At 38.3% G+C, this 21772-nt stretch overlaps 2 protein-coding genes across 2 annotated transcripts in view; one reads left to right on the forward strand and one right to left on the reverse strand.

Annotated features, from left to right (window-relative positions):
* The first annotated feature begins 505 nt into the window (after positions 1–505).
* On the forward strand, positions 506–13872 carry LOC145237446 (E3 ubiquitin-protein ligase SH3RF3-like). The gene is made up of 17 exons (XM_080100305.1): positions 506–754; positions 1070–1283; positions 1830–1972; positions 2111–2166; positions 2419–2533; positions 3576–3677; positions 4072–4167; positions 4325–4508; positions 4802–5130; positions 5672–5763; positions 7364–7549; positions 9192–9282; positions 9397–9544; positions 10177–10268; positions 10368–10456; positions 12182–12274; positions 12622–13872. The coding sequence occupies exons 1-17, from the start codon at positions 683–685 to the stop codon at positions 12797–12799; spliced, it is 2280 nt and encodes a 759-aa protein (XP_079956431.1). The 5' UTR covers positions 506–682; the 3' UTR covers positions 12800–13872.
* Positions 13873–13928: 56 nt separating this feature from the next.
* Positions 13929–21772, reverse strand: part of LOC145237443 (FRAS1-related extracellular matrix protein 2-like) — a 53994-nt gene continuing 46150 nt past the window's right edge. The window contains exons 31-44 of the mRNA XM_080100301.1: positions 21641–21771; positions 20750–20902; positions 20580–20665; positions 20308–20510; positions 19805–20033; positions 19474–19620; positions 19314–19413; positions 17807–17996; positions 17466–17698; positions 17260–17394; positions 17067–17193; positions 16720–16907; positions 16260–16406; positions 13929–16043 (exon numbers count right to left, since the gene is read on the reverse strand). Coding sequence (XP_079956427.1) covers positions 15498–16043; positions 16260–16406; positions 16720–16907; positions 17067–17193; positions 17260–17394; positions 17466–17698; positions 17807–17996; positions 19314–19413; positions 19474–19620; positions 19805–20033; positions 20308–20510; positions 20580–20665; positions 20750–20902; positions 21641–21771 — 2615 coding nt within the window. The 3' untranslated portion in view covers positions 13929–15497. The remainder of the gene's footprint in view (positions 16044–16259; positions 16407–16719; positions 16908–17066; positions 17194–17259; positions 17395–17465; positions 17699–17806; positions 17997–19313; positions 19414–19473; positions 19621–19804; positions 20034–20307; positions 20511–20579; positions 20666–20749; positions 20903–21640; position 21772) is intronic.

Here is a 21772-nt window from a genome sequence, read left to right on the forward strand (position 1 = left end):
CAAAAATATTGCAAATTCTTTGATGAAATATATGTTTATTTTGCAATCCAGTTCTCTGTTACAAAACTTTGTTTGCTATTAAGACGGATTTTAAAAATTATTTACGGACACAGATTTTACGCCGAATTCCTATTCTAAAACTTCGGTCAAATTTACCTTTAAGTCAATATTACTGACTCATATTTTAAATTGATTTATTTGATAATAAAATACATCTTGATTTCTATATTCTTCGCTTTTAATTTTTTTCCCGCTAAGTGGCGTTAAAAACGTATGTGCGTTTCTCCATTACGTTACGTCATAGTTCATTCAAAAGTTGTGGGATTTTGGTTGTTGAATGACATCACTAAAAATCATCACATGCCCAAAAGATAGAATGAATAGGCAGTGTTTTAACAGAAGTATAAAAAGAAAACCAAGTTGTTTGAAGAATTTTTTTAATGTAGTTTTAATGTGACAGAAATTTCGCTTTTTATATATTTTAGAAATTAGAGTACTCTGAAGAATGTGATATTCATATTATTGTAATGATGTTTGCTTTATGTTGATTTATTACATGACCAGGTTATAAACCTATTTACAGAAAATCAATGCAATAAAAATATGACATTGCATTGTTTTCGGCTTTTCGCAAAACAAACCTGGACAAACTAACCAGTGAGAAACCAGCCAACAATCTAGCATGAATTCATACTTTCTCAATGACATTTTGGAGTGTTCGGTTTGTTTCAAACCTTTGGATGAATCCAACAAGGTATAAAAAATTTGTTTTCATTTTAGTTTTGTAAACATTTCATGAAAAAAATGGTATATATTGGATTGTGTGTGCTTTGTTGGATTAAAAAGGGCCTGAAAATAGCAAAAAGTTTAGTTGGTTTATTTTATTCAGTAACTATATTTTTATTCTATGCAAGAAAATTTGAACCATGAAATTTTGGAAAGTTTTTTATGTATTTGTTGTAGAAGCTTCTCATGAATGAATTTTTTTTGTAAACGTTTTTTTTTCAGTAAAAACCCACCCAATCTGGGATGTGTTAGTCCTTTAATGCTAATGTTTATTTTTTTACAGGTGTTACCATGTCAGCATACATTTTGCAAAGCATGCTTGTCAGCTATAGTTCGGACCCAAAAAGAGCTGAGATGTCCCGAGTGCCGGGTTGTGGTAAAACAGAGAGTTGAAGATTTGCCGTCCAACATTTTGCTGATACGTCTACTGGATGGGATTAAATTCCAACAAGACCAAATTAAATCCCATTCTGAAAAACACACCAGAAGACATTCAGGTGAGGCATCCATTGTTAAAAGACTAACTAGTGTTGCATCAAACCAACCTAAAAAGTATATTATAGTCCTAATTCTCCTAAACCAAATATTCAACCACTGGGCCAAAAATTTTGACAGAATCAGGTAAAGCCTAAAAGCATCTTTTTTATGGATGTTTTGAACTGAACCTTATGTTTATGCAAGTGAAACAACTTTTACAATACGGAAGCTAAATAAAATAACTTATTTTGTGCAGCCAACGTGGCTTGTATTTTGTCAATTCAATGTTTGGTTAATATAGATTTTTGAATTGTCAACTGTGAATTTTTAGGTATTGAATTCATACATTTGAAAAGTTTATTTTTTGCTGAATTGTAAAAAAAATCCTAGACTGAAACCGAAACATTGATAAACTGCATGTTTGACCAACCGAAACTATAATGCATCACCAAAACTTAGTAAAAAGTTTGAATCAATAAAGCAATTGCGAATAAAAATCCTTTGTAGAAAGTAATGGAGTTGTTGTACGTACTCTTGTTATGAAACAGTTTTTGTGTTAATTTTAGTTGAAGGGATTTTGAGTGAACCTGTACCAGCAAGTGGGGGTGCAAAAGATGGTGGGGTGAAGCAAACTAAGCAAAACGAAAAGAGCCAGGAAAGGGCTCGTTCAGCACGAGTGCAGAATGAAAGGCCATCAAGTGAAGTACAGGTATCACCATATGAACTAAGAATGAAACAATATTGCCTAAATCTGTTGTTATGGTTGTTTAATTTGGAATTGAATCACATATATATTATATTAGGTTGTTTTTGTAACTCATGTTGTGTGATATTACCTGTTTTGTAGGTGGTGCCACGACCCCATGCTTGTGCTTTGTTTACATACAAATCTGATCAGCAAAGGCAAGTACACTCCAATCTGATTTCAAATGTTTTTTCAAGAAATGTGACTGTCATTATTTTTTTGTTAAGAATATGTGTATGAATTTTTTTGTGTCAGTTTGCTTAATGTAATAAGCACTGTAGAGTGTTTGTGTTAGTGAATTTCCAACAACATGTATTGGAATGTAAATATTTCTGTGAATGGTATGTCAGAAACCAGATCCCTTGTTCTGTAAAGCTCTATCAAAATGACCTTTCAATTGTGTGTTTCAGTGACCTATCATTTGTGAAAGATGATATAGTTTATCTTCTGAAAAAGATTGACAACAACTGGATGAGTGGAGAATGCAATGGAAGAATGGGTGTTTTTCCAATCAACTATGTGAAGGTACGGGCACTAGGATTTTTTTTAACATTAACAACACCATGGCAAATTAGTACTGCTAGCTAGTGATGGGACGATACCAGGTTTTGAAGCGAGTACCGATACCGAGTACGAGTACCACATGTATATACCTTCGATACCGAGTACCGAGTACGATTACCGAGTACTTAAGTACAGTGTTGTACTTAGTTGCATATCACCTGCTAATTTATCTGCCATGGCCGGCGTACAGGCGTGCACACACACATGCAGAAAAAAGTAATCTCCATACGATAGCGAAAAAAATACCTAACCTGGCGGAACTTTTTCCCAAATTTGTGCTGTCCGAAGCATATATTGGCACAAAGTTTTCAGTGTTCTTATAGTGTAAATCGGCCTTCGGTACTCGCACGTTGGTATCGAAAACTGAGACAAAATATTTCGATACCGAGTACGAGTATCGATACCACTGAAATCGTTCGATACCATCGATACCGAGTACCGGGTACCCGTCCCATCACTACTGCTAGCTGAGATTTAACAACCAAAGTTACAAAGACCTTGTGTTATAAAATATGTCTTTCACTGTGTGATTTGTTTGCCAGCCATGTATGTTCAGGGTGAGACATGTTCTATATCCTTCCTACATGTCATTATTTGCCAATCAGGCATGCGCTGCTTGTTGCCTTAACCTCATGTTTTTCATTTTTTGTTTAATTAACCTTTAACATGCCAACCTAAGCATTGAAATTTATTTTTTAACATCTAAAAGCAACAGGTATTAAACCCAGTGTCCAGAAATTTGTGTGTACATAGTACCACTAAAAACCAGGCAATTTAATTGTGTAAACATAGGTGTGCTTGCTTTCCAATATAATGTGTGAGTCATATGCACATGTTCACACAGTTCCTTTCATTGAAATTTTGTTCTTCAAAGGATTGGGTATAGAAAGGTGGTAAAGCAAGTGTTAACACTTTGATTAAATCTTTTGTTATCCGACACCAAAAACTTATCTGTGAATATACACATACCAATTTTAGCTTTTTAAATTTTGTTTTTGCTTAGGTTATTGTGCCCTTGCCTACTGAACAACCACTATGTGTGGCTTTGTATGATTTTGAATCGAAAAATGAAGGTAGAGACCGGGATTGTTTGACATTTAACAAGGTAAGAAAACGTAATACCATATAAATTGGATTGTAAGCTTAGGTTTGTAAAGACTTTCTTACCCTATGTTGGTGAGGCTTTTTTAGGGTCAGGCCCTTTTTCAAGTGCCCTTCATTTTGATTGCAAATTTAGTTTAATTTCCTGTTGCATGTTTACATTACTTATCTTAACTTTACCATTAAGAGTGTTAACATTATTTTTACCACCTCAACATGTGGCCTACCATAGAATAAATTTGGTGTAGTTTAATGAATTAATGAAAACTTATTACTCCCCTGGAGGAGATTTATTACACATGGTAAACTTGTTTCACAATATGTAACTAAATGTTGCCAAATTAAAAAAAAGATCAAGAATGATGAGTTTAATGAGGTTTTGTAAATGTTTTTTGCAGAATGAGAAGATAGTTGCTATCAGACGGGTTGATGAAAACTGGGCAGAGGGTGTTTGTAAAGACAAAATTGGAATTTTTCCTCTTTCATTTGTTAAGGTATGAGAGTTAAAATGTTGTTAACTATAAGCCCTAAATACATTGCCAATATAGTAGTAGTCACATAAGCACAGGATGCAATAGAAAAGTATTGCTTCCTGAAGTAAACTTAAATGTCTGCTGTCAAAATGTTTTTACATGTCATCATATTTTGCAGTTAAATGATGAGGCCAAGAAACTTCTTGACATCAAAGACCAAGTGCCAGGGGAAAGTAATGACAACATTAGACCAAATCCTCAAAGGTCAGTCAGTGGTGGAGCTGCAGCGAGGAGAATTATCAGCAACAAGCAAGGACAAAAACAAACCAAGAAAAGACATTCCTTTCCCACTTTTCATGCAGGTACATTTGTGTAACTGTTTCAATATAATGCAACATTTATTGTCAGTAATCAAGAGGGAACAGGGAAATTTTTCAAAAAGGTTTAAACTTAGAAAAACTCCAATTATGAAACTGTACCTATTGAATTTTCTTGCTATGCAAATAAATACAGACATAGGTTCGAAAACTTTTTTTTAATGTTGCTCTCTCCACAAAATAAACATAATTTTTAGTGTTAAATGAATTTTAATAGTATGTCCTGAAATTAAAAAGTTAGATTCCTCTGTTTTGAAGTTGTTAACTTATTTTTCCAGCCAAAGCGAAAGAAAATGAACCAACAACTTCACATCGCCACTCCATGGAAATTCTGGATACGGCTTCCTCCTCCGTAGTTGTACCAACCAACAATTCTTCCATTATGGCAACAACCAGCCTTTCTGCTCCATCCACAACCCCAGTTTCATCAGCATTGAATGCAGGCGAATTAGTTGTGCGATTGAGACAAAAAAGACCCAAAGAAATAAGTGTGCCACCCACAGTTACGCCAAATGAACCCTCGAAGCTGCCTGTCTTGTGTAAAATGGATCCCACTAAGTTACCTGCTGCTAAAAGTTCTTCAGAGGGTCCCAGACAATCACGCAATGTAAGCAATGCCGATTTATAACATTATTTTTTGAGAAAATCTGGACACCTAATTTGTGAGTAAGTTTTTTATATGTTTTGAAAGAAAGCCAAGAAATATTAAAAAATGTGGTTTATTGGCTGAAAACTGCAAACACTTTTATTGACATTGACTGACTTCTTGTAAAACTGGTTTACATCTAAATACACACAAGATTCTTGCAAGTCATTTCTTCACGAGATACTAACCAGTGCATATTACATATTTAATTCTCTTTTTGAACTAAAGTATTTCACGGGTTTTACAGTATGTAGCCGTATGTGTACATACAGGCAATATTTTTGAGCATTTTTGACATGTGGAGACTTTGAATATTTCTAGTTTGGAAACATTTGTTTCTTGTGATATATAATATAAAAGGTTGAAGTCGTTACATCAATGGTATGAGAATAGGGAATGATTACCAGAATCAACTTACTGGGATTTATGACTTTGAATACCTGTAGCATGATCATTACTTTTTCACACATTTTTTTACCAAAACTTTAATATTGTTTTTTAGGAAAACACATCTTCAACAGATCGCCCGAAGCCAGCAGATCAACAAACTCCAAGGATGTCAACTCCAACCAGACATCTGCAATCTGTAAAAATGTAAGCAGCAATTCCATTCCAAGAAAAAAAAGTTTTTCAACAACTTCTGTTCAACTGATGGCTGTCTATTCATTGACATATGCAATATAATATCTTTCCTTATTTTATTGACTTACTTTTAAGTTATTCATGAGTATGATCCTTTTGCAAAGCCCTGCAGACTAATTCCAGATGGCAACTGTTATGTCATGAGCATGTGCTCATTATGTAATCAATCAATACTTACATATGAATCTAATCTTATTTCCTTGTGTAATGATTAGTTGGTACAAAATTAAGCTGCTTAGCAGAATGGGTTATGTTGATTAAATCCACCACAAGCTAATCAGTTACCAGGTTTAAAAGACCTAAATTTTTATCGACATCTAAACCAGTGGTTCCCAACCTATTTTTAACGCGACCCAAATACTGACCAAAGTTTTGTTAAGTGGTTCCTCGCGACCCATGGACATACTATTTTAGTTGTATTTTTGCCTGTGAAGCTTTTTGAAAATTGCTACGCCAGATGTATTATTAGCCAGACAACGCTTAACTGTGAGATGAAATTAATATTGAGCAACAATTTAAAGCCTTAGATGCTCTTACTGTCACTAAAACAAGCGACCCAACTGAATGTTCAGGCGACCCAACTTTGGGTCACGACCCATAGGTTGGGAAACACTGATCTAAACTATCAATTAAGTGATATTTTAGATTACCTTACTTACTTAATTGTAAGCCGCTTTATAAGGTGTCTAATTTTATGATGTTCGGTATTGCTTAATAACACTAACTTATTATGCTACTTACAACTTGTTGTTAAAATCATACCCAGCAGAGTGTATGTCAGGTGCCAACATTTGGTACTTTTCCAAACCATGTCTTAAACGTCTTGACGGTAGAAAAAAATTATGTTGTCAAACGCGAGTAAACTTGTTTATGATACTCCAGAAACCTTTTATAGCATACCATGTCGCTTAAAGCGCAGAATCCATAACATGGAATATAATACGACAGCATAAAGGCCCAGAATTATCCAGAATTTGACAGTTTCAAGTGCCTAAAATTAGACGGATCGAGTCTAAAACGACCAATTTAATTAGTGGATTTGTGTAACCTTGATACTGATCATCTCTACTGAAGTTAGAATAAAGGCCAAAAAGAATCAATAGAAAAATATTAATTGCCTGACAAATCCTAATGTTTACTATCTGAATGTGCAAAAACTTGCGTGCCATTTTCAAATGCTCTGCGTGCCACTTTTGGCATGTGTGCCACATGTTGGACACCCCTGGTGTACGTCAATGTGTAAAACCAATATGGAAAAGACTTGGAGTGCAAGTTAAATCAAAAAACGTGGGTGTAGAAATAATATCAACAAAAAAATGCAAGCCGGCCTCTATTCTAAGCCGCTCAAACTGTAGGGTATAAAAATTTAGAAGGTGTGGCTGACAATTGAATAAATACCTTAAGGAAGGAAAAGAAATAAGTTCCCATTCCTGTCAAGCACAAATGAACTTTTTTAAGGCTCTGAACTAAAAGACAATTGCAAAACAAACTGCTTTCTACCCTAAATGCCTCCTCAAAGTTTTTCTAATTCTAATATCTGTGGTTGTTGCAGGGTTACAGCAGTCTATCATTACGAAGCAGTAAAACCTGATGAATTGGAACTTATAAAGGGAAATTCGTATCAACTAACAGAAGTTTGCAATGATGGCTGGTGTCGAGGTCGGCACATTATTTCCGGCAAAGTTGGTGTGTTTCCAGGAAATTATGTAAAACCCCTTACATCAGTTCCCGTTACCAGGTATTATTATGGGTCCCCTTCCAGAAGGGGACACATATTGTTTTTGTCCGTATTATTTTTTCTTTTTTCTGTCTAACGCTGGTTTGTGAGACGCGTTTGGTCAAGAAAGAGTACTTCAAATTTATTAAAATTTGGACAGATGTTAGTTAATAATCCAAATTTGATCCTCCTGAAGTTTGACCCCGATTGACCCAGCGGTTCACCCACAGGCCCCCGAAACGTACATTTTTAACGCTGGTTTGTAACGCTGGTTTGGTAAAGAAAAAGTGCTTGAAATTTATTCAAATTTGGACATATCTTAGTTATCAATCTGAACTTGATCCTCTAGAAGTTTGACCCCGAATGACCCAGCGGTTCACCCACAGGCCCCCGAAACGTAAATGTGTCTAACGCTCGTTTGGTCAAGAAAGACACTGTAGGCAGAAGTACCAAGAGAGTAACTCACTGGTTTACGATAGCGGGAGGGCTCAGCTTGACGTCGGACAGACGTTTTACGAGACGTCGTTTCAGTGATTAGAAATCAGCTGTTGTACACAGCAATGCTATGTCGTTTTATTAAGTTATCACTCACGTTTTTAGTTTTGGCGAAGGTTTTACACCTATGACGTGATTTAAACCTAATAACCGTGCTTCGGTTTTGTATATGTCAAGCAAAACTTTGTTAATCAAAGTAAAGATGAAAAAGTTAACTTGACTTTTTTGCCAAATAAATGTTTTTTTAAATGCTCGTTGTCAGGTTGGCCGCCGCATGATCACGGGTTACTTAAGGTCAACTAGTAGGTATTACAAACACAGTTCAGACCTTTCTTTCGTCATAACGTAGCGTTTTTTTGACAATCAATTTAGGAGTCAATACTCATGTATAAATTAGGCTTAACAGTATTGTTGAACACCAAGGACGGCGTGCTATTGAAAACGGTGTCAAAAGGTCAAACAGTCGTTTAGCGTGTGCACCCTGAGAGGATACTACAGGTCAATGGTACTCGTTTTGCGAAACAAAGTTAAATGAAAAACAATTTGTTATGTATACACTTGTAGCAAATTGCCTTTTAATTAAAAGTGTCTGTAACACAACTGTTACAGCTTTCTAAAAAAATTGTGTTCAAAACCCGACCTTGGAAACAATCATATGTGTAGATCAAATGATGTGTATAGTAAATTGGTAAATATCGTATAGAATATATAAAATGGAAGTATATCAGAAAGCCACTCTTCTAGTTGTTTGTATATTTAAAGGAGTGACATGTGCAAAATTACCGAAAATAAGTTTGTTGCATAGAATAAAAATACCTTTTAGGTATGGGGGACTACATGAACACAACAGCATACAAGTGAAAGTGTGCTTAAATTTCATATTTCAGAAAAAAGAGATTAAAAACCTAAAACAATTTTTTTTCATTAAAAACCTAAAATGTACTTGGTTCTGTTCCAACAACATTATCTTGTCAGCTGAGCTTTTTTTACCTGCGGACAAATGATTTTACTAGACCCTTTATTGACAGTTGTGTTCTGGTACAACATTCTATTGGTATTGTGTATTTGTTTGTGGTCGTTCGTTTGAAAACCTTTGGCCTGTAAGGTAGATGGTATGGAATCGTAGTAGCTAGAACTAAAAATGGCTAATCATATGTTTTCATGTCAGAACATCACCAGTTGCTTCTCGATCCTCATCTGGATCTGTGTCTTCGTCTTCTTCATCATCATCTTCTCCTTCACAACCTACAAGACACACAGTAAGAGATGTTTTCTTTTTTTATCATTTTACAATTTCTTTAATGTGTATTGGCTGTTGATTACAGTTTGTGCTTGTGGCATTAAATACCTTTCAAATAAACTATGTATTGCAGAGAAATTCTGGATCTTCCAATCATCAACAAAATAATGTCGGTCAACAACGACCTTCATCATCATCAGCAGCAAACCGACGCACTCCACCTCCCCGGCCAGTTGCACCAACATCTCATGCATCAAATCAGCCATCTACTTCCAAACCAAGTAAAATTTCTGTTCTCAGTTTTCTTTTACTAATACGTTATTTTTTAAAAATATGTAACATATATTTATACAGATAATGAACTAAAGCAAATTACACTAACTATAGCAAAATACAAACAAAATATATAACAGGATTTGATTTGACATGGAAGTATAGAAGTGAAGTTTTTGTACCTGATTATACTGCTTTGCAATTTTGATTTTTCTGATGTGTTTCCGATATATGTTGCCACTTTCAAATAGGCTACATGATTATTTTAGGTCAACATCCATTTTGTATGTTGTTTTCTTTCTATGTTTTGTACGGTGAAGAAGTTTTGGAATAAACTGTTTAGTTTGAAAAATACCTTTCACAGCTAAAAAACATATTTGTTTTATGTAAGCTATTGCTGCCAGGCATAATACAAACTTGACATATTTGTTTTGTTTGGCCTCTTTGTGGATATTCTAGTGGTCCCAATAAAATGTACCTGTTTATACTTCTGGGTACTACAAATAGGAGGTGAACGTATTTCTGCTCACTTATTCAACATTAACTGGTGCTGTCTGTTATTTTGAAACAAATAAACTATTTGTTTTAGTTTATTAACTTTATGTACTCTTCTTTTCACACAATTTATGTCAATTTTTAGGTACATCTTCAGCATCTGGGTCTTCAACGTCCACGCCACGGTTGCATATTCCATCAGGAAAATCTGGAAGTGGGAGAAAAAACGCAGACAAGGTCTGTGTATTTTTTTGTAGCACTATGTTGTCACAGTTGGATACTAAATGTGTATTGTAGTTGTAAAGAAATAGAAAATAATGTTGTTTATTTTTTTAGGACAAAAAGAGGGAAAAGGGCCAGCTTTTTCTGAAAATGATTTCTGGAGGCGGAACTAAGAAGACAAAATCACCCACAACACCAACCAGGTTAAAACACAACTAAATTATAAGTGACACCATCTATATTTAAAAATACACATTATCCAATCTGCACGTTTTCCATCTTTTCTACCAAAAACTCAATTAGTTTGCAGGGCTACAAAAACATTTATTTTACTTTGTATAGATTTTACAGACATTGTTCCCTGAAGGGGACACATATTGATTTTACTCAAAATGTTTTTGTTTGTTTTCTTTTTTTTTCTTCTACCCAAAGTTTGTCCGACTCGTTTTTCCATCAAATCCTTGATGGATTTGGATGAAATTTACACAGATGGTAGATGTAGTTATGTAGATGTGCATCCCACTTTGTTTTTGTTGATAACCCCAGTATTTACCCCGCCAGCCCCATAAAATGGGTATTTTTCCCCCGAAGTTTGTCTGACTCGTTTTTCCATCAAATGTTTGATGGATTTGGCTGAAATTTACACAGATGGTAGATATAGTTATGTAGATGTGCATCCCACTTTGTTTTTGTTGATAACCCCAGTATTTGCCCTGCTAGCCCCCTAAAATAGGTATTTTCCCCGAAGTTTGTCCGACTCGTTTTTCTATCAAATGCTTGATGGATTCGGCTGAAATTTACACAGATGGTAGATGTAGTTGTGTAGATGTGCATCCCACTTTGTTTTTGTTGATAACCCCAGTATTTACCCCGCTAGCCCCCTAAAATGTCCCCCCCCCCCGAAGTTTGTCTGACTCGTTTTGCCATCAAATGCTTGATGGATGTGGCTGAAATTTACACAGATGGTAGATGTAGTTATGAAGATGTGCATTCCACTTTGTTTTTGTTGATAATCCCAGTATTTACCCCGCTAGCCCCCTAAAATGGGTATTTTCCCCCGAAGTTTGTCCGACTCGTTTTTCTATCAAATGCGTGATGGATGTGGCTGAAACTTATACAGATGGTAGATATAGTTATGTAGATGTGCATCCCACTTTGTTTGTCCGGATAACCCTAGTATTTACCCCGCCAGCCCCCTAAAAGGGGTGAGTTTGTAAACAATGTCAGAATTGGCTAAAATTTGGATAGCTTGTAAAGTATGCCAATTATTGTTATTGCGCCATTGCAGTTCGGGGGTTGTTAACAGCCCTTTGACGTCAGAAACATTAACGGTTGTTGCTCAAAACACCTCTAGTGGTTGAAATTTTAAACGTTGGCAGATTGGACTGAAATTTTGCAGTACTATTGATTGAGTCATTGTGGTTGCCTACTTTTAAGTTTGTGTGTGTTGAACCTCAATTAGTTATCCTACTAGCCCCCTAAAATGAGTTTTTTAATTTAAATACTTTTTACTCCATATAGCATATTTAGATATGCACAGTACCAATCACTGTGTTTGTCTTCACAATACCAGACTTACTCATTGTTATCTATTGAATTGCATTATTTTCAACTTTGCATGTGTGGGGACCCATGAGTTTTTGCCTGCAGAAACAACCAAGGTTATAAAAGACGATGGCTAATATGGGACCCAATACAAAATAAGCATAGGAAATATCTTTATGTTTTAAAATAGATCATAGTGTATGTGCAAGGGCAATATGTGCTAAGCCACCCTTCTAGTTTAGTGTGCACCTTAAATGAGTGAAATAAATCATTTACGCACATTGTATACCCTATAGGCAAGCTGAAGTACACAAGTCTAGTTTTGTGTGCAATGACCAGCAAAATTCCTTTCCGGCAATTGAAAGTTTTTGTTGTTTCAACAGTCCAACACCACGAAACAACGACAATCCTCTCCCTCCCAACTCTCCATCCACGTCACAAGTCAAGCCTACCTTGAAACCACTGATGCGTGACAAGTAGGTTTTTAGGGTTCGAATTTATTTAAGCAGGTGCAATACCCTTTTTTACTTAAACTAGAACTGTACAGTAAACCTCGTTAATCCAGACCTGTTTGGACCAAAAAAATGTGTCCGGAAAAGGCGAAAATCCAGATTAATCGATGTCGATTGGTCCAAAGCCTTACCGCATTACTGTACTTTGGTACATTTTTAAACTGTATTGTAACATGTCATTTTATAGTTACATTACTTAATATATCGTAAAAAAAAACAAGTAAATCCACATGAACGTAAACTGCTGGTTTGTATTTTTTGCCATTATACACTTCCACCATGGGCATGCTAACAACACATATTGTTTACAGGTACAAGGCAATGATGAACTTCCCAGCGAACACTCCCGATGAACTCGAACTAAAGGAGGGTGACATTGTTATTGTGCACCACCGGCGTCCTGACGGCTGGTTCCGTGGGACCCACCAGAAGAATGGGCGTAGTGGACACTTTCCCAGTACTTTCGTGGAGCGGCTGCCAAACCAGTGAGCCAGTGAAGATGCGCCACAATTTGCACAAAAGAGCACTTGACTTCAACTAAACTGCCGCATTGACCTTTGTTCAGCGCTACAGGTGGACGACACAAGAGATCCTTTTTTGCTGTTGATTTTTTTTGTATTTCAATGTTGGTTTAAAATTTGCGCATTTTCGTATTTTCATTGTCCTGAAATACGCCACCCAGCGTTTTCTTTCTGTAGTTAAATAGTCACCACGCGGTGTCGTCGTGAGTAACATTTTGTAGCCTACAAGTAACGAAAACTAAAATATCAGTCACCCAACATCTTCACAGGTTTAGGTGCTTAAACTCCCAGATTCCGTTGTCGGCTGTTCTCATAGTAGCCGCCCGACACTTTCTTCTACCTCTGTCACGTGATTAGAGGTGCCGTTGTAAATACTGTGACTGCTTACGACTTTTTGAAATAATGTATTGAAGGCGATTTGTGTGCGTTTATACCCCAACTATTAACTGTTTATTCGACACTCACAAATCACACTTATTTTGTACTACCAATTGTGATCTATGCTACTACGGCAATTAGGCGTTTGCATCGTTGAATTCTTTTTTAGTTAATGCTACTATTGCTGGGCCTTCCGCTGTTGGCACAGTACAACTTGACCAAAGAAGAGTGTATTTTCTTAGGACTTATTCGCTTTGTAATTTTCAGTTACGCACTATCATTTTTTCTGATTTTGGCCAAAACACTTTTCATCATTTTTATTTTGCTAGATCTATTTTCTTTGTAGGTTTTGCTAATTTTTCTTACATAACCCGTACCACCCATTGTGCGTTTAAATAGTTTTGTTTGATTGTCTGTGCTCTTGTAACGTACGGTCTTGAAAACTGTTTTGCGCCATTTATATGTATGAATAGTCGTGTATGTTTTTTTCGTGACCAAAATCCAAAATGAGTTTTTCTACTTTACACCTTGTTAAGTTGTTCCTGCTATGTTCGTATGAAGTGTTTGCGTAAAAGCCATGGTTCAACCTATGGCAGAAGTTGTTACACGGTTAATCGTGTCTTCACTTACATCTCCCTTATACAATAAAATCTTCACACAATACTTCTTTTTTCCCTCCTTTTGAAAAACTGTCATAAGTTAATTCTCAACACAAATAGTTTGTGAAAAACGCGATTTTATTGTCAGCCCATAGCAGAAAAATCACGACAAGATTGAGTTGCTCACTTGCCGAGATTATCCGCAAAAGTTGGAAAATGGACGATAAATCACGGCAGAGGGCGCGAGAGAGCGGTTAAGTGAGCGCAACAACACAAAATGCAGCAGTTTTAAAACGATTGTGCGAAAAAAAACAAACAGGAAAAATAATAGATAATAATGTCGGTAACTATGCTGTTTGTGTGGGGAGGGACGACGTAAAATGAAACGCGCTGTACACATTATAGTAACGGTTTGCCTGGCAACTGTACGACGTACGGCGATGACAAATCGAATACGAAGCAGTAGTTTGTTTTTTATAGTTACTTCGCAATTGTAAGTCGCTCGTGGTCTAGATTGCCTGGCGGCCGTCTTGTGAAGCAAAGTCGGCGATCATCACAGCGTAAGGTGCAACAGGGTTAGGAGTCTGTCAATGGTACACAGCATACATATATATATATATATATATAGGTGTGTCCGGTTTATGCGCAACGCAGCGGCAAGCGGTTTAGTAAAGCAAAGCTATATGGGCCAGCAAGCAGCGCAATGTTTTTTCTCCTTCAAAAGCGATACCCATGGGAAAACTTTAAAAAGAAATAAATAAACGGATAATTTAGGAAGTAGATGAGGCGATCGGTTCAGTTTTAGCACAAATAACTTTAAGTCATCTAAAATACAGCAAAATTGCTACGAAGCGGTTTATTTATAAGCTCATCGGTTTGCACCGAAAAGCAGTCGAAAGTATTAACCTTGTTCGCAAAGCCGTCAATATTTTGAGTTCCGTTTTGGCGTTTAGAAATGTTTGTTCGGGTGCTAATGTCAATGGATGCTAAGAGATCACTGTACAAGTCACAGAGCGGCGTGATAGAACAGCGCATGAATAAGGTAAAAACAGGCCGAAAACACATAAAATATCACATAAAGGTCATAGCTGTACGGCATTCACATTGGCCCAAAGGCACAGAAGAGTAAAAAAGCACTTGAAATTGTTAATTAAATAAGCGTTACTTGAAATAGAGGGTCGGACTTTGGGATTGTCAGGTTAGGCTAAAATAAACAAGAAATTGACCACCGGGGTCTAATTTGACAAAACACAACAAACGATAACAGTCCCTACTTTTTTTTCATTTGTGGTTGTTTTGATTACCACAATTTGATTGTCACAGTTCAAATGTGTAAGATCCAATAAGACAAGAATTTGTCAAGGCTATTAGCACAAGGCAATATAGCTGTTCGAAATACTGACATTAAGGAAACGGGTCCATTGGCAATAGCGCACAAACGCTTTGCGTCGAAAGTAAGCAAGTTACACTAAGCAAGTTACTTTTGTAACATGGATAAGCACCTCTAGATTGGCCGATAACTTTGGCAGACTAATCCAGTGGTTAGTTGAACAACGGGGGTGAATGTAAAAAAACAAACAGCACATTTAAATACTTCTTTGCTGGAAGTAGTATAATCGCCTGTCGGTTACAAATTTCCTACATGTGAATAAGTCGTGTCGGCCGTTGACCTGACAACAGTGACATGACTCAAACCTCTTCACCATCCGAGCTGCTGTAGCCACTGCTGTTCGAGGTCTGAGACTTTACAGCGCTACGCGTTTTCGAACCTCGCTTCCTAACAACAATGTGTTTGCCACCGGTGTATTGGCCCTTTGTCTTCTCATCTTTGGGGGCAGCTGCTGCTGGGGTCGCCTGACGCCGTTTGTATAGGACAGCTCCCACAACGATCACCACCACTATCAGCAAAGCTGCTGCGCCAATAATCAACGCCAGCATAGGAAAAGCTTGCTTCACAGTGGTGTCTTCAACCCCCGGATCGGAGATGAATGTACCATCGTCGGCAACAGCAGCCTGCTTAGCTGCATTCAGCTTGATGTGCATCATCTGGGTTCCTCTGTTAAACTGCTCGCCAATAGTGTCAGTGAGATCGGCGGCAGCACGTTTGGCTCGACTTCTGTAACCACCAGAGCGCAGCATCGAATGATACGTGTGAACGATAGAACGTCGTTTACGAGTGTCAGTAGCCTTTACTGTGTAGATTGTATGCATGTACCATTCCCTGCCAACAGTGACCTGCAAAAATGGCAAAGGGTGTGTTGTCAAACAGATCATATTTAAAGCAAAAGTCCAAGCACCCTTGACCCCGACGTTGACCCGCGGTCACCCAGACGAAGCGCCAAATTGCCGACTCGACTTACATCAATTCAGGGCGCAGGGGGCTTAAATCGCCATTCATTAGACACAATTACGGCCCCAGATGGGGAACGCGTTTATTTAGCTCGGACTTACGGTAAAAAGAGGAGCAGAATCCATCCGGAAACCATCGGTGCCCGGTTGCCGGACTATTGGCAACGATTCCGCGTCGTCCAAGGCCAAACGGGCGTTAAACTCCACGTTGTTAGCCGAGGTGTCTTGGGTGTCTGGCTGTTCCTTGTCCTGTGGATCAAGTACAGTTTGTTATCGTTGGTTTATGCAAGTGAGGAACGAGCACCAATACGTCTTTTTGTGCCATTTTGGCAAACATACCATGTTTCTGTAAGATCAGGGAACAACATTTCAAACTGGCGCGATCGTTTGGTGTTTTACGAGACTTATGCGTTTGCCAAAAATATGACAAGAAAGTATTTTTAGTGCATTTCTTACACCCAGTAAGTTATTGGCAAGGATCCATGTTAGCCAGCTTAGTACGATTGTGGGCGAGGCTCTCAATTGATTGTCACATTACAATATCGCAAGAATTTAGGCTTACCAAGACTTTGTATCTTCTCCTCAGATTCGGACTGTCGGCCAGGCAACCAAATTCGCCATTTTCTGGGTTGTACTTCGGCACGTATCCATCACGCCCACTGCAGACGAACACCTTTTCAATACTAGCATCAAAGGAACTGCCAAGTTGCTGCAGCGGGTCCACCATAACTCTTCCGAAGATTTCAGCACCTAAAACACAACCATTATTCTTATATCTGTCTGTGAAATACGTTCCTGAATCCAATTGCATTTATTGTTCTTAGAACATTTTTTTGTAAAGGTACTATAATTTATATTTTAGTTTGATTTTTGTTGATGCAAAATATGGCACAAAACTAAGATCTTTACCTTGTGAAAAGGCAATGTCACTCTCTTCTGCAAATCCCATTGAACCATCGCTGAGATAAAGAGATTTTTTGCTCAGCAAGTAGAAATTGGTGTTAAGGCTGAACTCTGCTGCCACAGGATCGCTTACCTACATCCAACCAACAATGTAAACCAATCCCAAACTTAACTTTGCACAAAATGTTATTCAGCAAACCTGTTGAAATCGAATGTCCATATCAAATGTCACTGGCTCCCTCGGCTCGCAGACGATAGGGATTGTGTAACTTTGTCCCGCTGGTGTTGTGCATGGAATAAGCTTGATCGTATAGCTGCCTGAATAATCCCGAATCTACCACAAACAAAAAGAAGTAAACAAACCGCCCTGCATTTTTAATGTAACTTTGTAAAAAAAACACTCACAGCGTAATCTGACACAAACGACCACTTCTGTTCCGGGTTGTTATAAGTTGTCTCACTTCGGACTAGATTTAAGGACAGTTGGAGTTCGGGATGGGCTGCACTCATCACCATAGCGACGTTTTCGGTTCCTGCGTGATCAGCAACAAACTGACCACGGAATCGAGCCTCTGTGCGGAAGTTGACCACTAGGCGTCCATCGTCGCGAATCCGCATGCTTGTTGGATACAAGTAGCCTGCGAAAAGTTGAGCTTGTGTTAGATGCATTCTAAACTATGATATTGTCCTACAATAAAACCGAATATACACAGAAAACGTAGCACATAGTAAATATTCTTACACACCTTGTAGCTCGGATCCAAGAGGTGTTCCAATACCCTTTTCCCACAAGATAGCGGTGTCGTAGACAAAGGTAAGACGAAGCTCAGTTTGCTGGTCGAAATGCTGCCATCCGGTGGCCACAGGTGAATGGAAGATGTAGGAAACGAAAAGTGGAACTCGCAGGGAAACGTAAGATTGCACGAGGTCCAAAACCTAAAACACAAAGAGTGTTAATTACCGATAACGTGTACATACATTAAAGCAGTGGTTCTCAAACTTTTTTGACCGCGACCCAAATCTGGGCCTTTTGAACATCTCACGACCCAAGCCTCAAACATCAAAAATGTATTAACGAGACGGACTACAATTTCGAGGCCATCCTTAAACGCTAATTGTTACATCTCCCGTTAAGTTACCGGGATGCAAGATTAACTTCCTATTATTTCCCGTGCTGTGACGTTGCAATCGCCATGTGCGTAACAGTAAAATTGGAAGGCTATTGTCTGTATGTTGTAATGATTGGTTCATTTTACTGTACAACGTGGTCGAGTGATGTGACTTTGTTTTTGCCTTAAGTAAATTCGTTTGTGTTTATTTATTGCAGTAATAGTTCATTTGTGCAAAATTGAATCACCATAGCGCGACCCATTTTTTGACCATGCGCGACCCATGTTTGGGTCGCGACCCATACTTTGAGAACCACTGCATTAAAGGGTGGAAATTTTTATTGGGTACATTTGAGCACACAAAGATTGTGCGTTCTGAGCTGTAAAAATGGGACTGCTTTTGGAAGATGTAGCTCTGTCAACATACTGTTAACTTCACCCATCAAATTAACTGAAGGTCTTGTTGATTCTTCGCGCACGGTTACAGCCGTTTAGGGCAAATTTCAGCGGCAATAAAAGATGCAGAAAGACCGATCAGTCAGCTGCAGTTCAAGGTTGACACACATTGTGCATACAACGACGTTAATTGGTGAGATTTGGCGGTACTTGGGCCGCGCGGAATGCGACGACACCCTGGGTGCGTAACCATTAGACGAGCTCAAACAAACCATTACCGCACATTCAACGTCAACTGTGGTTTGTCTAACGAGACGTTGCAAATGGCATTGATTTGGCATGTTTAAGTGCTGAAGCGGTTTTCGTCTGCTCAGGACCGCAAAATTTTTCCTAGGTTTCCGAGCTTGCGGGTCGAGCTCTACTGCATAGTCGAGACATAATTTTATACACAGTATGTATTTAAAATTGAGGAATTTGACAGGTTAGATTATAATGGTATTAAGATCGAAAACTGCACCTGCGTAATGCATCGCTATTTTGCGGCAAACTATTTTAATTGCGCCAAGTTGATATTTTGCTGTGGTTCGTTCTACCTTTAACTTTGGTTTCCGCAAAGGATAATCGTAATCCCGCCCGGGGTTTCAGGCGACATCTATTTGCCTTACCCCGAAGTGTCAACACAATTTTAGTCCTCTACGAGCATTTTCGCCATTTGAAAGCGCATAAACTTAAGGTAATGTCCACATACCTGTCCATCTGTGCCAATGCTTCCTCCGCACTCACTCAATAGCTCAGACATGTCGTAGTAGGTTGTAAACTCCCAAAGACAAGCCTCCAAGTTCAGGTTCCTGCAAAACATGAAATTATCAAACAGTCTGCACAACTGGCCACAGCAAAAAAGAACATACCTGTAGAATCTTAATGTGTTGTTGCCTCGGAGTTCGGCGCTGTAGAAATACGGGAATGCCGTGCTCACAATGTTCGGATTTTTGGTAGCTTCAGTCAGGAAACCGTATTGCGTCACAATCTCGTCAAAGTTGATGAGATTAGAGCATCTATAAGAAAAGCGAAACATTACTGACGGTACAACTTCATACACACGTATTAATTCATAACGGAGCCCAGGCTGCTTGAGTTAGGTAAACTAATGTAATTATTGCTTACAACTACAGCTGAAATGTCTTGTACTGCACACATATTTTTCTATACGCCGTTAAATTAAGTCTGAATATTTATTACCTGTGGTTTCCTACACGAGTTCCGTCCTTGCTTAAGGTGATCTCAAAGTTGCTGAGCTGACGTGTACTAATTGCGGGCAACATTCCGTCCACATGGGGCATCGATATCGTGACCTTTACCAGGTTTGGATGGGAGTCTGCAGGGCCAGTGTAGCGAATTTTGGCTGAGAATGGTTCAGCGCCCACCGATCCGGCAACACGTGGTAAACAAATTCCTTCGTCACTGCTCACTGAAAAAGGTAAAATGATAATTGCAGAGGTTCTCTACAGGAGCAAATTGGATGTACTTTGAGGCTAAATATACCAAAGCATTTTTAAGCAATCTCTAGTAGTTCGTATGTAAAAAAATCATAGGGGTAAAATTTATCCAAATGCTAATAAGAGTTGGCTAAAATAAATAGAATTAATCGCCTTAGTAACATAGTTTGCATACTTTTTCACTCTGGATTTAAATATTCAACTTTGTTTTATTTTTTTGAGTCATTTTTGCTGTTAAAATCCCACCTGTGATTGGTTCGGAAATAGACTCAAGACCAACATCACCATCTTCGGTAACAGCTCGTGCTGCACAAGCAATTCTGCTCCCTGCCTGGAAGTAGATGCTGTCCAGTGTGATTTGGTTTGTGTCGGTGAAGAATGTATTTTGTGCAACCTCGCGAAGAGGGTTTGTTACGCCATCAGCACCACTTGGTGCCGCTATAAGCCATCTGTAAAATTCATGGATAATTTGTACACATGACATTAGGTTTTAACGTCAATGTGGATTTAAAAAGTACCTGAATCGCGTGGCAGAATCGTCAAGGCCTTCGCTTTCACAAAGTGATGAAACCTCTTCAAATTCACTGTGTTTCGAGTTGCAAGGCTGTAACAAATCAGCCCCGTCACATATATTGCTTAACAGCCCCGTCACATACATTGCTAACAACTATTGTAAACTATTACTTACCGATACACAGATAACTGGGTAACCAGAGGGTGGGTTCGCCGGGGCATTCGCCATGTCATCATAATGGCGTAACGAGATGACGTTTGGCTTGGATGGGAAAGTGACGTCAGCCAGAATGCGCTGCTGATTGATGTAGATGATGGCACGTTGCTCCTATAAGGTTTGAATTAACAAGATTATTCGACTTGACTTGACCTAGATTCTGCCGATGATTCTGTGATGTGACAAACACTCGGCTCTGGAATTACTGTCTGAAAATTTCGTGCTGGTTAAAACAGACAGTAACCTACACTTTGACGGCGCGACTTACATCTAAGGCAATCTGGCGAAAAATGACCTGTCTATGTAATCCCGTGTTTATGTATTCATCAACCACAAAACGCGAATGTGGGTTGATGGATCGGCTAAGCAACCCTAATCCCTAATTTCCCCACATAGCCAACGGGCCAAATAAAAACTTGGTAAATTTCAAAACTTAGTGCAAACACCCTCAGTAACAAAACACCACGACCAGGTTGCACGCAGGGTCGACAATTTCTCCGAATATAGCTCCATACCAGATTTCGCACCTTCTGCGGATGATGCATGGATTTACCTTGTCAAAACATTGACTGGTGGCAAAGTAACGAATAAAGAAAGATGGCAAAACTTAGCGAGTTCCCACGCAATCGTAATTGAACAGCAAACAGAGTTACCATTTGCGTTTGTTGAGATTTAAGATTAGCATAACTTCATTGCACACTATACTCTAACCGCCGCTACAAAGTAATTTATAAGTCATACGATACAACGATTTTTGGTTTGTTTAAAGATATAACTGTGTTTTGTTATAGTCTAAGACAGTCGGTTGCGTTTTTTCTCATACTATGTTTGGTCTGTTTATGATCTTACCCCGATTTCGGCGACCATATTAACATCGGGCTCCAATCGAACGGTAAAAGATTCACGAATTTCCTTTTCATCGTCGTAAAGAACTTCAATTTCCACTATTTTTTCTGAGACTCCCTCGTCGAAATTTAGAAC

This window comes from Phallusia mammillata, chromosome 7 (genome assembly GCF_965637545.1).
Source record: "Phallusia mammillata chromosome 7, kaPhaMamm4.hap1.1, whole genome shotgun sequence".
Classification (NCBI taxonomy): Eukaryota; Metazoa; Chordata; class Ascidiacea; order Phlebobranchia; family Ascidiidae; genus Phallusia; species Phallusia mammillata.

What these genes read in the sequence shown, in the direction of transcription:
- LOC145237446 (XM_080100305.1), top strand. Translation starts at nt 683, where the DNA reads ATGAATTCATACTTTCTCAATGACATTTTGGAGTGTTCGGTTTGTTTC. An exon ending in ACACACCAGAAGACATTCAG is followed by an intron (nt 1,284 to 1,829) that starts GTGAGGCATCCA and finishes TGTTAATTTTAG; the next exon opens with TTGAAGGGATTTTGAGTGAA. An exon ending in ATTGTTTGACATTTAACAAG is followed by an intron (nt 3,678 to 4,071) that starts GTAAGAAAACGT and finishes TGTTTTTTGCAG; the next exon opens with AATGAGAAGATAGTTGCTAT.